Source organism: Vicia villosa, linkage group LG5 (genome assembly GCF_029867415.1).
Source record: "Vicia villosa cultivar HV-30 ecotype Madison, WI linkage group LG5, Vvil1.0, whole genome shotgun sequence".
In the NCBI taxonomy this organism is placed as follows: domain Eukaryota; kingdom Viridiplantae; phylum Streptophyta; class Magnoliopsida; order Fabales; family Fabaceae; genus Vicia; species Vicia villosa.
The window spans coordinates 129,082,900-129,101,007 of NC_081184.1; the positions used below are offsets into that span (position 1 = coordinate 129,082,900).

Genomic DNA, 18,108 nt, shown 5'->3' on the forward strand with positions numbered 1-18,108 from the left:
ATCTTCATTACAATCTTGAAGTTCAACATTTACCTCTGTTTTTGAAATTTTATTATCATTACACTCTTTATTCTTTTAATATAACTTATATTTCAATAAATTAATAATTAAAGAAGATAAATAATTTTTAATAACTATTAAATAGTAATAAATTAATGCCTCCTAATTAGATACTAATCACTTCAAATATTGTTGCTTGTTTGTTGGTAAGGTCTATGTTATCCTAGACAAATTAAGGGTAATTTATTTAAAATAATATGACATATATCAATAAAATTAAACCAAATAAATTGATTTTCTATGTCGAATAAATATGCTTTTTCATTCACAATCTTTTATTATAAGTTATTAATTTCAATTTACTAAAATGCAGTCTTCTTTCTGATTTCTTTGCATTTATTTCTTTCATCTATTGTTAAAATTCTTCTTAATTTAATTATTTTGAATAAAAATGAAGAAAATATTAAAAAGAAAAAAAGTAATTTTAAAAAATTTAAATTGATAATCTAAAAATATAATTACTTAAAATTTAAAATAGTAAAATTTATTTATAGATAAAGTTAACCTATTATTTAATACTTGAATTTAATTTTATTGATATCCTATCAGCTTCAATAAATTTCTACCCTAAATTTATCAAGGAATAACTAAAATAAATTTTTGTTTGTGGCATAGCTGTTTCAAATGTTTGTTACGTATAGAACTAATACTCCCTCTGGTCCTATTTATAAGAGACAATTCACTTTTTAGATACATTCAATAATTAATGTATCTGGACTACATATAGACCAAATACATTAATTTTTGAATGTATCTAAAAAGTCAAATGTCTCTTATAAATAGGACCGGAGGGAGTATTATCCTATATCATGTAAATATAAAAAAAAAAAATTATCTTCATCAAATAGTCAAACCACTGCTTGACTACATATGGAAATGAAATAATACGTCAAGATGAGCAAGTGCGACGACATTAACACAGAGAAATTGAGAGACAAATGATGGATCATAAAGCATGCTAGCTAATTGAGACAGGAACACAACACAACAGAATCAGACACTAACAATGTAACAACCACAATGTCACAATGATTAATACTCTAATAAGGACCCAAAGTGGAAAAAAAGACACAACATGAAAGATAATAAGCACTAATTAATGAAAGCTGGACCAGCTTTTTATAAGTTTAAGTGTAAATATTTGAGTCATTGATTACTAGCATTAATCATAAGAGGAAATTTCGTTGCTTGCTATAAAGACAGCTTAATAATTGTATTGTTGAAAATTTACAACTTGTCACCGCTAACATGTTTAAGCTAAGTGGCTTTCGTTATTGACGTCCACGCAACTTAGCATGAGGGCCCATTTACATGTATCTCACATGCCTGCATTAAATGATAAGGATTACTCTTTGCACCCTTTTTAGTGAATATCACCACCACACTCTTGAATATTCAAAATTGTCTTTTACGTATTTAGAGATATATTTTCGGACGCATCAAAATTATGTCAAAATATGTTATTTTGAGATCCATTCTAAATTGATCAAAATATGATTTAGGGATACATCTATCTATGTTATTTGAGCGTATCCGAAGATGCATCTTTGAAATCTACCCTGAGGTCAAATTATTTTACAGTAAAATCAAGATAAAATGAAGTTATATTAAAGTTAAAGTAAAGTAACAAGTCATACATTAATCAAAAAAGGCAAAGCCATATATAACATTTGTCTGAAAATACAAAAAATAATACATTCAAATATACATTACTGGGCATGTCTAATCCCCTGCTTCCTCTGCCGCCTGTACTACACACAATTTTGTAACTCGACAACCATATGTTGCATGAGGGCCAACTAGGAAGTGTCATCCTCAAAGAGTCTTGCCTCTATGGCTCCTTTACCCATCTCCGCAACACGCCGACAGACCGTCGTCCCGCTCTCGGCTTGATCATTAAGAATATCAAGTACCTCCTATTTAGCTGGACTATATGGTCTTCTAGGAGTGTCTGATGTCACGATAGGGTGTGACACCCTATAAAACCATGTTATGTAGCCTTCAGCATAAGCCTGGTGTACATGTGCTGGTTCCCAACGATACTCCTCTGATACCAAGTGACTCTCGAAATCATTTAGTATCGCACCAAGATCTGTGTGGAGGACGCTGGGAGGAGCGAACTCATAGGAAGATCCCGGAATAATCTGCAAGTAGCCAAACTAGCGCATCGCTCGCTGGGGAAGATAAAAATATATAAGAGATGACCCACATGTCAACCATCCGAAGTATAAAGAAATGACGTCAAACTAACGCGTCTATCGATGCCCCTCGTACGGGCAAAAGAAAACATCATATGGTACCATACGGTCAAAAGAGACTCTTAATAGCTTGACCGTACTATTCCCCCTATACGAAACAAATGTGGCTGCACGTGAGTAGTTCTCATCGTAGGCAAGCGGAGATTCCTACTCGGTGATACGAGGGAAGTGTGAGATGATCCATCCCTGAAACAGGTTTTGATAAAATATTAGTAATAAGTGTAACGAATAAATTATAAAAACATTAGAAACAAGAAATTACCGTAAGCAACATGTAGCTCCTTGTCATCTGAGACAACTCGCCCTCAGCTTAGAGTACATGTACACCAAACAGACGCCCCCTAGTTTTACTCGTGAATCGAAGTCAGTTCGACGAAGTATTTAAGGTAGACCACAACGACATATCTAGGTTGAATTTTTGTCCACAAACATGGACGTACCAACCAGGAACAAGAGGTAACACCTCAATGCACAATGCCGACGGTACTCAACCTGCATATTATTGCCTACGACATCCAGGGTCCATTGCAGATTTTTTTATAAATCATTTCTAAAACACTAAACCTATCATGAGCACCTCTAGTGTCATGTGCCTCCTGTGTGACCTCAGCTGGGTCAGCCCTATCTTGAACCTTTATTAGAACAAAAATATGTTTGTCGAGAGTGGACAGGATGACAGAGGATCTCAAAATCGGAACTCCCATAGTAGCCGACAAATTAATGGATCCTACAAGTGAAGGGATAACCTTATGAGTATTATTTATTTGTAATATCATTTGGTGGCATTTCATCTTATCTGCAAACTAGGAATTAAGCAAATTGAGGAAATAGTCACCAAGAAAGCATTAAAGAAAAGAATAAACTTTCTACATTACTCACCAAATATGATGTGACGCCCCCTCTTTAGTAACAACTTCTACTAAAAAATTGTTTCTGTGAACTATTGCTTTTGTTTCTTTGATACTTCCCTAGAAGGAGCAACATAGTCAACAAAACCTAGATCCTCAAAGAAGACTTTCAAATTTATCATCAAGTTGGCCTCTTCTTGGTAGAAGTCATATGGATGTAGACATAATATTTGGCGTGCGCTAAGAAATGGCTTTGACGTAAGAACTTCTATAATCGATCAGAACATCAAATAGACGACTTAAGTTATATGCCACATATGTTAGCATAAGCCCCTTTTGTAATGAGGGTAAGCAGATAATACTGATCCTTAAAGTTCTTCACACTATCAAAGTACACCTTGAACATCTTTCAATTTTGCTAGAGGGAAATTAGGATTTGGACCTTGCACTGTGTCAAAAGAATTATGTTGGACTTTAAAGAAATGAAAAAAAAGTGTCAAGGTTGACACATTTCTCTTGTACTTGTGAAGAAGATATCCATCCTCCATCAAATGTAGTTTTGATGAAGACAAATATTAATGAAGACTATAAAAGAAGAAAGAGCTTAAAAAGATATATGATGAATGCTTGCCTATTATGACGCTTAATCAAGTGATGAATCAAGATGTCTGATCATGATTAAGATTTATGAAGATGTCTGATCATGATTAAGATGTCTGATCTGATCATGATTAAAATGGTAATCAAGTGTTGACCTATAATAAAGCTAATCGAGAGAAGAAGCAAGCTAATGGGTCAAATTTAAATATGTAAGAACATGATTTGATTCTGCATCTGGCCTTATGTTTTGATGATAACATTACATGATATCTTAGATAATAGTTTAGTACCATAATAGTTTCTGTCTTGTGTGTAGCTTTTGCTAAACAAGTTCTGACTTTGAAGATAAGGTGTGTGACGTCATCAGGTTGGGACTCAACACATTTTGACTCTGGAAGAAACCAGTGGTGTTTACAAAGACCCAGTCAAGTTCTAGAATGCTTATATAGAAACGGTTTTGATGAACGTTAGTGATAGAGCTTCTGATCGAGACTCATTTAGAAGAGCTTTTGAAGACTTCTTTAGCTCTATGAATAGGTTGTGCAAGTTCTGAAGATTCTGAAGACAAGGTTCTGGAAGAACAAGTTATGAAGATTTTGAATAAAAAGATTATGAAGACCAAGTACAGAAGACTCTGAAGACAAGGTTCTGGATGAACAAGTTCTGAAGACTCTCGTGACATAGGTTCAGAATGTTCAAGTTTTGGTTCTTCTAAGCATGCTTCATCAACAACTATCAGAAGCCTGTGAAGATTAGAAAATAAGATTAATATTGGTTTACGTGAGGAAATAGTACGAGGTACAAATGTTCCCACTACCCTGATATGGTGGCGCAAGGACAGTACTGTGGCACTATGTTATCTACCCCTCCCTCACTGACTGTTGTGGACAAAACAGTTGGAATTTAGTATTCCTATTTTACCCTTCAACGAACTTATTTTTGGCTATAAAAGGAAGCCTTGGAAGATTGAAAGTAACAACGAATCTCTACAAAACTTACGCTGAAACACTGCTCAAATCTCCTTGATATTTTCTTTGTAAAGTATTGTAAACGCTAGGAACTTTTGTTTGTTAACTTGCAAGCAATGAGCTTTTGTTCATTAACTTGATATTAACACTATTGTATTATTTGATTGTATTTAAACTTGTGTAATCTGCTTTCAAGAAACAACCTTGTAAGCACAACTCATTGTATTTCAACTTGTATGTTGATTGTTCCTTAAGAGACTAGGGTATAGTCAGAATTTCTCAAGTAGACATTGGCAATTAGTCTTTGTGTTTTGCAACACTGACAGTTGTTCTTTGTTGTGTATCTGTAATTAGTTTGGTTATAGTGGATTAAGTCCTTGTTTGAGAAGGTAAAATCACCTTGGCGGGTGGACTAGATTAACTCTGTTAATAGTGAATCAGGATAAAAATAATTGTGTCATTTTTTTTTGTTCATGTGTTCTTTGTTTTTGACACGGAAAGTATTTATTTTAAATCTTGAAGCCCAATTCAAACACCCATTTCTTGTGTTTTTCGCACCTTCAAAATATTCATTACATTCAAGTTATACAACTTTAGATGCTCAAAATATATCACACATTTTCATTTGTAAAGTTCTTTTACCATCATGCATTCAAAAAATATCAAGCATTTTCATCAAAAAGCTTATTTTTCCATTTTTCATTTAGTGTAATCGATTACTAGTTCATTATGTTTTTAGTAAATTATCATAGTTGAAACTATCGTAATAACACTTTCAGAACCGCCGTAATTATCTTATTTTTGGTAAACGGTTACACAGTAAAATCACCACTTTTCATTAACCAACTTCATTCTAAACTTTGGCAAAATTTCACGGAAATGCTTCATACATATGCATATTCTCTTAGAGGTTTTTTAGAATGTATTTAAGGCTTTATACATCAGAATTTCAATACACATCTTTCATACATCAACTTTCATACAAGTTAAATAAATTTTCCAGTGTTCATACAACTTTAACAATGAAACTTTGTGCATAAATTTTATATCATTCAAAGAGTTTCATTCAAATATTTGGAGCATTTAAGTATATATTGGATTGTGATTAAGAGAAATAGAAGAGCAAATCATTCATATTGAAAATCATTTCAAGAACAATTGTATATTAAATCATTTGAAAGTGTATTGTGTCTTAATCATCAAGTTTGTGGTGATAAGTTATTGTAAAAATTTCCTTCGAATTGGTTTGTTCAAAGCCCATCATATTTTTGGTGTTTGTTGTTGTAAATAGAAAGTAGTGTCCTTTCTTTGTGCGTGTGCTTTAGAAGGTTGTAAAGAAGTCTTGGTATAAGACTTGTACAAACGATCTAAACATAGTAGAAAATCCTTCAAGGTGTGAAGAGACTAAATGTACTCTTGATTGATAAGGAGAACTAATATAATTGTCTTATGTGCTTTATCTTTATTCACTTTATTTTTTACAATATTAAAGTCATCCTAAAACATATCATATTCATTACTTTCAATAAAATAATAAGTTAATAATCGTTGCGCAAAAACAAAAAAAAATGGACAATCTTAATTCACCCCGCTCTATTTGGCTAGAGTTATGAATAAAAAATTGCCAATTAATTTAGAACGTCCATCTTTTTTTTTTACGGTAAAACAAACTCATTCAATAGATGAAAAATGAAAGGTACAAACATAGTGAAAGAGATTGTGTTAGGGTATTTCCCATCCACAATTTAACAACAACACTAATAATTGAGCCAAACAAGATATGGACTTCAATAAACTTAGCAAAAAAAGAACCTAAAAAGGAGTTACCAAACCAATTCCTTAATCCAATCCACCAAACAGAACTCTTCCGCAAGATACAAATGAGTTTAGGAACCACAATCTTTATATCTATCCAATTAAGGATCATATCTTTAGCTTTAACACTAGCTTTATCACGCGCAAGTCGATTATAGCGGTTCACAATATTGAAAAAAATCACAATTTGTGGATGAATCAAATGTTGAATGGAAAAAGGAGATTGATTTGCACCAGCCCTGAAAAGGTTCTTCCTCAAAAATACAGCACCATCATCCGAGCTTCTTTGAGACCTATCATCAAACACCTTGAGCACGAGTTGACAACACCCTAAGCCTAAGAGCAATTCACACGGCAAAATAACATAAACCAGAAACAACAAGAACAAGAGAGACACCAACACCTTACAAGACACAAAACTCTTATGAATCATCTTGACAAAACCCAATAGTACAATATTTACCCATGGCGGCTTCGGTGGAGGACGAGTAGTTCCGGGCAGCGAGAGAGAAGGAGAAGCCGAAGAGCGAGAAGCATCCGCCGAAAAGGTGTGTGGGATGTGAAGAAAACCCACAACTAACTTGTTCTTTGTTAGTGGTGGTGGCTCCGGTGGTGGCCGAAACAGAAGAAAGGGAGACTTAACCGTTGTTATTGTGAAGACTTGAGAAAGACAACGGATGGGAAGGAGGGTGCTCTCAAAAGAGAGGGATGTGACCACCATAGGGGTGGAAGGCAAGGGCCACCATGAGGGTGGGAAAGAGCCACCAAACCCTAAAGGATTTGGGGAGAAATTTCTAGAGAGAAGGAGGAGCATCTCTCTCTAGATTTTTTAATTAGAACGTCCATCTTGAAGGTATTAAAGGGGATGCATTAAATAATATACAAAGCTCCTCTTCAACAGTTTAGTCTTAATTGACTCTTTTTTTTTTTGTTGATAGATATGATCAAGCATCAGGTCAAATAGTCAAACATAAAAAATCCACAATTTATGATGGAACCTTGTTTCAAACCAGATTGATTCAAATTGCAAGTTCCGTTGAATTCACTATAGGCACTATTCCTTTCATCTATCTGGGTGTTCCAAAGTTTAAAGGCAACCTAGAGTTTGGTATTTTCAACCTGTCATTAGTAAAATCAAGCATAATTTGGCTTCTAGGATTGCTTCCTTATATTCTTTGTAGACAGGATTTAACTAATCAAAATTGTAGTGCAAGGTATGTTAATTTGCGTAATCAAAGTTGTCTCAAGATTTTGGAAGTCTTTTATAGATTAGTCATGGTTTAACCATGACAAAAAAATTAAAGGTTCTGTTTAACTACATTTAAATAGTGACAAAGATTTATGAGGCTCTATTGAATTACGTTTTAACAGTGAAAATTTTGAGACATTGTACGGTAACCTGTCTTACATGCCCTCAAAGACGGCCTTGTGCGTAATCAAGACATTGGAGAAAAACTCGAAAAACTTTGAATGGAGTGATGAGATACGTGAACCAAATCATTTAAGCGTCGCTTCGATTCTGGCAGAAGCGGGATGGCACTCTATTACGTAGATAGACAGAAGAGGGCCTGGCTTGACCCAGAGAATAATGTAAGTCACAAAGGCTTGGATTACTATGTGCCTTCTTATTACTGAAAGTGGAATTGGTATGAGATCTATTGCAAAGGTGAATGAAGCCTCTAACCTATAGTTATGCTGAGAAATGTTTAACTCTGCCAACCAATGAGCCTTGTTTCTGAGAAGTAAGGTTATGAAAGGTAACAATTGCATTAGATACCATATATTTTCATCCATATGGAGTGGAATAAAACCTCAATTACAAAGCTTAATTGATATTAAAATATGGCATTTTGGCACAAGTAGTATAATTAAATTTTTGCTTCATGATTGGTCTGATGGAACTTTAGTTATCCTACTGAAGATCCCTCATCATATTCACTAAAAACTCCAAACTAGAGTGCAAGATTACATTGCTAATTCCAAACACCAGCAAAATCATCATTCTCCATGAGAAAAATGAAGATAAGTTACTCTTGAAGAATTATACATTAGGTGATCTTCCCTTAAAATTTGCATATCAGTTTATTTCCCCACCTGATTCTCACAAGCATTGCACCAAGATCATTCGGAACATGGCTATCCCTCCTTCTAGATCAAAAATGGTATGGAGAATGGTTCTCAAGGAATTACCAACAAATGATAATTCAATGATGAGATGTTGCCACTTTCCCTCAAAGTGTAGTCTTTGCAACAAGAATTTTTAATCATCCACACATCCATTCCTTCATTTTCTTTTTTTCCATTAAACTTTAGAACGGGATGCAATCGATCGTTAACCATAACACAAATCTCACTCATGTTTTGACCATCTTGGATGTCTGCAAAGGAGATTGGAGTAGTGCATTTTGCTTATCAGTGTAGCAATCATCAAGATCTTCAATTCAATATGATATTGGAAGAATAAAACTATGTTTTTTGTAAGACCAGAAATTTTAATTAATAACTACAATGAGGGCCACTATTAATACAAGTCTTTTGAAAGCTAGTATTGATTTATCTGTTTGAACTGAGAAATTGCTCTAATTGTGTGTGCATTGAAGTTTGATAAAATTTGAAGGAAAATATTGTTTTGAGTGTTCTTACATTGTTGTAATTTGAAAAGTACATGGAAAACACTCTGATGCATCAAGATGGGAAAAGGAGGATTAATATTCAGAGAGAATTAATTATTTCAAAGACTATGTTGGACTTAATTCATTCACAAAATTATTGACAAATTTCATGGAAAAAATAAAGACAAAATTACATCAAAACTTAACTGACACTTGATAATTTGCAAAAGGTATATATTTTTTTATCACCATTGGTATAGTCCAGTTCGGAGATCAGCTATGACATCCATCTGATGATAGTTGTGAGAGGATTGAACCGTGGTCGTTCCTACCAAATCCAGCACCAATCACCACTAGACCAACTAAATTGGTGGGATATCATTCTTTTGAACACATGATATTTGGTCATGAGCAGAGTCATCTTAAATTTCGAGTGTCTTGTACAATAATGTATGTGCGTCTCTCTCTATGAGTGTGTATACGTATGTGTATTTTAATAAGAAATATTTTTAAAGTAACAAATTTAAAATAGTAATAAGGAAATTATAAATCTATAAATCAAAATTCTAGATATAAGTGTGTGCATATACCGCAAACTGCTTGATCCCAGTTTTGAGTTAATGTTTAATTTGAAATTTCTTTTTATTAAAATGATATATTAAATTAATATAATATTTGTTGGCTATATAAAATTCTGAAACTCATGAAAAATCTCATATTTTACTAGATGGGAAACATACGATGAAGACACTTATCATGAATTTACTAATCAATTTGGAGTTTTCCAAATGGGGTTGGTAGAAAATTAAAGATATGTTTATAATATATTAAACATGTTTTCCATTTCGGTCACATGTTAGCGATGTTTTAAAAATCATACCGGATATCAAACCGGTGAGGGTATTGAATTATTGATTTATTGGTTGAATCACTGGGTCACTGGTCAAACCGTATGACTAAATCGGATAACTCGGTTGAATAAACCGGTCTCTATTGCAATACTATATATTTATTAAATTGGTCGAACCGGATGACTTAGTCTCTAAAAAATATCACAACACCTACAAAATTTTAAAATATCATAATTTCACATGTTTATTCTTTACATTCAAATTCTAAATATAATCATCACTCACAACAAAATATAAATTTAAATAAATTTTAAATTAGGTCTAATTGCAAACAGGGAAAAATTGTTTCAAATAAGGTTTGAATAAAGTTTAATTATATTTTAATTATATTTTTGAAAAAAATCATGAAAACGGTGTCATTTTGTGCAGGAAAAAAGAAAGCATGCATTTGAACCACCAATTTTCTAAAACCATCGGTTCATCGCTTTTTTTTTCTGTTTTGACTGGTTTCGACCGATTTTCACCGATTCTATAGCATACCTGATCTAGCAATCAGATCAAACCGGTGACCTTTCCGATTTCTGATCTAACCGACCAGTTCAATCCGATTTGCATGTTAGCATATATGGTGTCAAATTGGTTGACTTATTAGGATATATGACTATAAATAAAGAGAATACATCATTTTAAGCTAATTTATTTTTGTTCTAGCATTACCCTTGGTAAATGCATTTTTTTTAACTATCATGTATTTTTTATTTTTATAAAAAAAATAATTCGTAACTTACCTATTGTTGAAGTATAATCCAAATTCAATACATTTAAATTTGTATTTTAATTTAACTTGAGTTTTATTTAAGTTTGGTAGTATAATTATTAAACTTTAAATTTCAATTTGAGAGGAGAAATTATTTGTAGATGCTATCTGATTTAAGTAAGAAAGTTAGTCAAAGTTTTCTCTCTCTTTCTCTTCTTCCATTTTCATCTTCATCTTTAACCTTATGTTCCAACAATTGGTATCAAGAGCTCCGGTTAGATTCACAGGGAAACCGGAGTGTACGTGAGACGCGTGTCATTGATAATTCGTTTCTTAAATTTACGTTGACTTTACGATTGAAATTGGAATAGAATCACATTTCTTGCTTCGCGAGATTGGGAAACACGAGTGTTGGTAAAATTTGAGTGAATTTGCACAAGAACGAAGACAAACGGCGGAAACGGTAACTTGAACACAAAGCTTCTAGTATTTAATGGAAAGAACCGAAATAGGTGGATGATTCAGATGCGTGTGTTGTTTAGCACTCAAAATGTTCTTAATCTCGTCAAGGGCAGTTACACGCCAGATGCAGCGGATGCAACAGAAGCACAAAGAAACGCGCAAATAAAACTGAGAAAGAAGGATTAAAAGACATTGGTCTATATCCATTAGTATGTGCATATGAGTGTGTTTAGGAAGACCGTCGAATCAACGACGACGAATGTTGTGTGGGACACAGTGGTACGGTGCTACGGCAATGACACATCAGTGAAAAAGGTGAAGCTTCAGAGTCTACGTAAGCAGTATGAGAATATCAACATAAAGAACAATGAAAAGGTACCAGATTACCTCTCTAGAGTGATTGTGGTCACCAATGAGATGAAGGCTTGTGAAAAAACATTTATGAATAATTTATTGTTGAAAAGGTACTCAGATCTCTTACACCTTAATTTGATTACATTGTTGTAGCAATTGAACATTCTAAGAACCTGAGCACCATGAGAATTGAATAGCTGCCCGAACATTAGAAGGTAAAGGAGAAGTGTGACATGAGAAAGGTTCAATGTTACAACTATAATAGGTTTGGTCATTTTGCTAAGGACTGTTAGTCAAACAAAGAAAGGACCTTAGAAATTTGTGGGGTTATCATAATTGGGGCAAGGGTTTGTGAGAAGTTACATAAACATGTCAATTTCATGATAAATTGCTTGAAACTTGTAAGTGATATGATTATTGAACTTGCATGTGCTGATTTCTGAGTTTTGGTTACCCAAGTATGCTAATACATGTTAGGATGAATGGGTGGTAGATTGGGGTGCTAAAATTGATGTTAAAACGCTGATTTTTGTGAAAATTGTTGTCATGCCTGCTTAACCCATCCTAGGGGAACTCAGCGCACCTACAACCACCTTTCTGGGCTTCAAGTGAGCTACAAACATAACTTGTTGTCTCAGTCGCTCTTAGCCTCACTTTGGGGCGCTTAGCGCGCCTGACAAATTGGTGTTTTCTTCTCTAGCATTGTTTGTGACATAACTTTAGTTCCGTAACTCAAAATGAGGCACGGTCGGAAGCGTTGGAAATCTATTTCAATGATCTATCTCTATATGGTTGAATATTATGCTTGTATGATGGTTGGTGGAATGTGGTAATCCTATGTTTCATCGCATGTGAAGGTTAAGATAGAAATGCTTTTATAACATGTTAATGTGATACTTTTCATCGTGTTAATACCATGGATTGATGTTGGAATAATGATATGGTGATATGACTTTATTTTATGCACGATTATTGTATTTCTTGAAATTTTTTGTGTACACATGATTGGGACCTCTCTTAGCGAGCTTCGGACGATGGAAGTTTATACTTTTTCCTGAGTGCAGTTTCAGTTTCGTAGCTCAAAACGCGATGTCGTCTCTTGTGTTGTGTGACTAATAGGAAACCTTATAAAATAGTTAAGGCTATAGTGTTGTTCAATTCTTCCATGTAGTCTGTTCGCTTCGTTTCAATGTTAGGAAATGATTTGCATGGATATGCTTTAATAGTGGGCTTATACTGCTAGGTGGTAATTCGCTTTCCATTAACTCACTTGAGCTATATATTGGAGTACTTATGGGGCCCAACGGGGCGTACACTAATTTTTTACTCAGCAGAGGTGTGCTCATGGGGCCTAATGAGGCATACACTCACTTGAATACACACATGAGGGATCGATATGGTGGACTTGTATGCCATATAGGGCTCTACACTTGCTCACTCACCTCTAGCGGCCTTGTGTAGCTGCATATGCGTAAATCACTTGATTACTTGCTAGTGCTTTTGCTTGGTGGGCTTGTGCAGTCAAGTAGGCGTTTTGACACTTGTCGTTAACACATGTGTATTGATGATTGTTGGGGTCGTGACAACACATAGGCAATGTCAATTCGTTACTCATCACGGATGGGGTCGTGTAGTCACTTAGGAGTAAATCATTTTGTTCCTCATCTGACTCATTGTGCGGTGTGTTTGTGCAAGTCTCTAAATGTTAGGCACTTGGTTACTCATCGAAAGTGTGCTTGCGTGACCTAGAGACACGTGTATACTACTCTGAGATTCTCTCATATGTGGGTACGGGTATGGATATGTGTGTGTTGACACTTGGATGATTGATGATTATGGATTTGGGTAGTCGGGGACTCCCAGTTGATGTTGTGTGATTTGGTGATATCGGAATTGAGGACTTCCACTTGAATCAAACTTTAATCTAAAAGAAATAGTCAAATAACGATTATCTCACTATTCCGCTATCTCGTTTTTATAGTCGGTCGCTCTACTCTTCTATCTAGGTTTTATAACTTTGGTTTCAACTAGGAAGTTTAAACAAAAGTTAAAGACCATTCTTGCAAACATATCATTAATGATATTACAACATCGATCATCCATGGTATTGGTAATAACCTTTGTGCATGTAATACATGCACTCAATATCCATGCTTGCAATATCCATTTCACAATCCTCTCCACTCACATTCTCGTAATGGCATAAATATTTTATTTCAAGGATTATAAATAACCACATCGATATCACATTTTCTTTTTTAGATGAACTGAAAATTATCATTAATTCTAATAACAAAAATAATAGATGATAAAGCATATACCAAAACCACTAAGGCACAATTTGCTAATTTTATATATACTACTACATGGTGTCACACCATCTCTTTTAATAACCTATTCTTACTTTTTCTTGTAAGCTTCCCTGCCTCAATTTGTATTCTCTCATTAATAAATTTTGCTTACATGAAAATATATGTATCATCCTTAAATTCGTAGTCACACATGATTTTAAATGAAAAAGTTCCATACTAGTATGCTATCACCATTATGCACTCCCAATTATATAGTGCTAAATAATTTCATGCTTATGTCAAAGCCACTTTGTCCTTAGCAAACCTAATCCACTATAGTTACTCTAATAGAATCAGTACAGTTCCATGTTGTGTTTTTTTCTAGTATATAAATGAGTACAATTCTGATACTTATTCACTCTCAAGTAAGTGAAGAGAATCTAAGTTGAGAAAAAAAAAATGAAGATTAGTGCAATAGAGAGTGGAGAAGTTTCTTCATCCCCAAGAAAAGGGATGAATAGAGGGCTATCTATAATGGACTTCATTTTGAGAGTTTTTGCAGCTGTAACCACACTTGCAAGTGCATTGAGTATGGGAACAGCAAAACAAACTATGCCTTTTGCGACGCGGTTTTTTAGATTCAGAGTTGCATATCATGATCTTCCAACATTTGTGTAAGTTATCATAAACTTTTACTAAGATGTTGTGAACAAAAGGAGATTTTTGTATAAGGATTTGATTCATATTTGATTGGTTTCAGGTTTTTTGTTAGCACCAATTCTATTGTATGTGGCTACCTAGTTCTTTCACTTAGTCTCTCATTCTTCAACATTGTAAGGACTATGGCGGCGAAAAGTAGGATTCTCTTGGTTTTTCTCGACACGGTAAACACGCTGAGTCTTCTTTTGTTTTCTAGTCATATAGTGTTATTGCAAAAAGGTTTTTCTAATGAAAGTTAAGTTGAACTTGTGAAGGTTATGTTTGGTCTTGTTACGAGTGCGGCCTCAGCAGCAGCAGCCATTGTTTATGTAGCTCACTATGGAAATTCAAGTGCCAATTGGTTTCCATTCTGTCAACAATATAACTACTTCTGTGGACGCGTTTCGGGTTCGCTGATTGGCTCTTTCATTGCAGTTGTTATGTTCATCTTACTTATTCTCATGTCAGGAATATCAATAAGCAAGCATTGAAATTGTTGGCATGGAATTGTTGTGGTTTGGTGTGTAGTAATAGCCCTGAATTCTGATATGTGTTTGCCTAGCCATCATCGCAGGCTTTGTTGATAGCTTTAAGATTGTTGCGTGTGGAGAATACTCGGTTTACAGTTGAAGGCGTAGATGAAATCATTTGTATATTTCATTAGTTATTCAATGAATTTAAAGAATAAACTTTTTCTTATTAAAAGGACCAGAGGGAATAGATATTTTATTTCTCATGTCACAATCAATAGGCTGTTATGCATTGATTAGTCTAAACAAAATGCTTAATCTGATCTGTTTCGTGTCATAGGCCTAACATTCCCAAGAATTCTAAATTTAACTTTGAATCAACATGCTGTCATCATTTTGATTAGGCAATGTGCAAATAAAGAATCATATCAACTTTGAAAACATCTTTGGATAAAGTTATTGACTTAAAATTAGCCAAAAATATATCCTTGGTCAAAATTAATCACCATTGTAATTATTAAGTTTCAAATCCTTCCAAAGCATAATCTCTAAGCATCTGGTTTGAACATGTCAAATTTGAAAGGTCATTACAAATTTGAGTTTTTATTAAGAGCCATTAAAATTGTTAGAATTTGTATAAACAGTATCAACAAAGCATTCAAAATGAAAGTCCATTCTATGATATATAACATATATTTGACATAGTAAACCTGAGTCTAGCGTAACCGGCTGATATGCGCGCAGAGTGTGTGAGTGTCGTAAATCTCAGATACAGAGTTTGATTTCTACTTAAAAATAAAAAAATTGACATATTTTTTAAATAATCTAAATTCTTATCCTAAATAATTATGCATTTGCTTCACAAATAATGGCTGATTTGTGATGCTACTATGTGAATCTGGTTCATAATGGTTACTCATTTCAACTTGCTGAGATTTCACAAAAGGGTCTATCCCAATATTGGAATTATTGATTTGAAAATCCAAAGTTGAACCATCAGATAACATTGGAGCAAAGTAATTCATATCCAAAAGATAAGTAAGTGAACAACTCCTTGTAAGGTTCATGTTCATCCTTTCTTGTTCATCGATATTCGCTATCGTAGAATCGTTAAATTGAAGCGTCGAATAGTCCTCTTTTTGCTGCAATGTTTTTCCCATGTGTTTCTTCTTATAGATTCTGCACAAAACCCAGTCATCTAGCTGATGACACATAGAAGCAACAACATGTTAAACATAGCAAAATAATAAACTTTGAAATTCAAATAGGTTAAGGTTTGAAGGTGTTTACTCTCATGGATCCAATATGTTTGCTAGTTTGTTTTTGCGATCCGATTAATCGGTACTCGTGCATAATCCAATTAGTTTTGATTCCCTTTGGTGGCCTGCCCTTGTAAAAGACTAAAGATTTTTTCACTCCAATTTGCTTTGATCCAGTATTGATTGGTTTGTCTGTGCCAGTAGCTTTCCAATATCCAGATAAAGTTGCTCTATTAGGCCTCACCCCATTCGGGTACTTTCTTTCTCTTGGACTAAAGAAATACCATTCATTCTCTACAAACTCAGATTTATCTGCATTCAATAATCGGTTAGTACATAATCACGAATAAAGCGTATATAGCTCTATAACACCATCACTTCAGATTAAAGACGTGTCTGATACATGATACAGACACAGACAAACACTTTCATTTTTTTTAATTATTATTAATGTTTACATGTTAGTATCAGAGTGTTGTATCCGGTGTCTGTGTCTGTGTGTATCCATATATACCTGGCAATTCCCAAGGATCAAATTTATAAATATCAACTTCTGGTATGATAGATGCAGGGCATGGTTTTGATGTGGCTTGATTACAAAGGTAATACACAATTAATTCTTCATCAGTTGGATGAAACCTAAAGCCAGGAGGGAGTTCAGAGCTTGTAGTACTACTCTCCATTGTTTATGATCCTACAAGAGAGTTTTGTTATGGCTTCTTCTGAGAATGTGACACATGAAAAGGGTTAGAAAATTGAAGGTGTTTGAAATGTTTGAAAGGAGAATGGTGGCTGTTTTATGGTTGAAACATTTTTGTCGTTTATGAGGAGTTGCATGGCCTTGATTGGAGGACAATGATAGGATAATCTTTTTCTTATTCATAGTAGCATGCGTCATAGCATTACTATGCTCCAATATGGGACCACTATTATTGTTTACATGTATATCTGTTACATTGGTTTTTGGACATGATTCTATGAATCATGTCTTGGATGTCTATGTCTTGATTTTGTTACATTCATTTTGATGAGAGAATATTATTGGTATATTTGAAAATTATTTAGTTTCACATTAGACTTTTAGTCAGCAGCCAATTTGTAAAAGGTTTGGATACTTTGAGAATGTTTTGACCAAAATAAATATACATTTTTTATTAAGATTTAATTCGAATAATGTGGATGTTGTTAGGCTGGTTGGACTTATTGTAATGTCCCTCCATAATATGGATGCTAAAAAGATGGTATGATAGGTTGTATCTGATGAGTTCAGCAATGATGCAATTCTTCATTTCAAGATAGTGATGGGGGAGTTAGAACAGGTGTCTTGTACATGTTCACCCCAAGTTCTTAAGCATTGTTTGGTAGTGCCAAAAAAGAGGTCCCCTTCTTAAGAGCTAGTATTTTAAAACCATAGTATTCGGCCACAAAGATAGGCACATGTGGGGCTTAATTTTTTTCTGGCTGTTATCATGTCACCTTAATTATAGGATTTAAAAGGTGTGCAATGACATTTAATCAAAATCTAATCGGAAAGTAAATTGATTAAATTGATAAAAGTTAGGGCTTAAGGATTAACCGGGTTGAATCCGGATCAAATCAGTTATTTTACTTGTTTGCCTGTTAATATTGTGAGAAGTTTGGTGTTATTTAAACACTCAATCTATGTATTGTATGTGTGACATCGTTCTTTGATATTTGAAAATGTATATTATTATTTCTATCTCTCACTTTTTTTAAAATTTTATACATTTTTACGATTATCAAAAACACATTTATACACATTAACTTGCATTGAGTACAATAG

General features: G+C 33.9%; 2 protein-coding genes across 2 annotated transcripts; one reads left to right on the forward strand and one right to left on the reverse strand.

Moving 5' to 3' along the window:
- Positions 1-14,286: 14,286 nt before the first annotated feature.
- LOC131602453 (casparian strip membrane protein 2-like) lies at positions 14,287-15,264 on the forward strand. The gene is made up of 3 exons (XM_058874571.1): positions 14,287-14,550; positions 14,637-14,760; positions 14,851-15,264. Exons 1-3 carry the CDS (start codon positions 14,336-14,338, stop codon positions 15,064-15,066), a joined length of 555 nt encoding a protein of 184 aa, XP_058730554.1. The 5' UTR covers positions 14,287-14,335; the 3' UTR covers positions 15,067-15,264.
- Positions 15,265-15,697: 433 nt separating this feature from the next.
- On the reverse strand, positions 15,698-16,987 carry LOC131602452 (NAC transcription factor 29-like). Its single transcript, XM_058874570.1, has 3 exons — positions 16,819-16,987; positions 16,336-16,616; positions 15,698-16,247 (listed from the first exon to the last, which is right to left on the reverse strand). The coding sequence occupies exons 1-3, from the start codon at positions 16,985-16,987 to the stop codon at positions 15,879-15,881; spliced, it is 819 nt and encodes a 272-aa protein (XP_058730553.1). The 3' UTR covers positions 15,698-15,878.
- Between the last annotated feature and the right edge of the window lie 1,121 nt (positions 16,988-18,108).

Bases quoted from the DNA above. Each gene is read 5' to 3' on its own strand.
- LOC131602452 (XM_058874570.1), bottom strand. From the start codon at position 16,987: ATGGAGAGTAGTACTACAAGCTCTGAACTCCCTCCTGGCTTTAGGTTT. The intron at 16,617-16,818 runs GTATATATGGAT...TATTGAATGCAG, and splicing joins TGATCCTTGGGAATTGCCAG to ATAAATCTGAGTTTGTAGAG. The intron at 16,248-16,335 runs GTAAACACCTTC...ATGTGTCATCAG, and splicing joins AACATATTGGATCCATGAGA to CTAGATGACTGGGTTTTGTG.
- LOC131602453 (XM_058874571.1), top strand. From the start codon at position 14,336: ATGAAGATTAGTGCAATAGAGAGTGGAGAAGTTTCTTCATCCCCAAGA. The intron at 14,551-14,636 runs GTAAGTTATCAT...GATTGGTTTCAG, and splicing joins CATGATCTTCCAACATTTGT to GTTTTTTGTTAGCACCAATT. The intron at 14,761-14,850 runs GTAAACACGCTG...GAACTTGTGAAG, and splicing joins TCTTGGTTTTTCTCGACACG to GTTATGTTTGGTCTTGTTAC.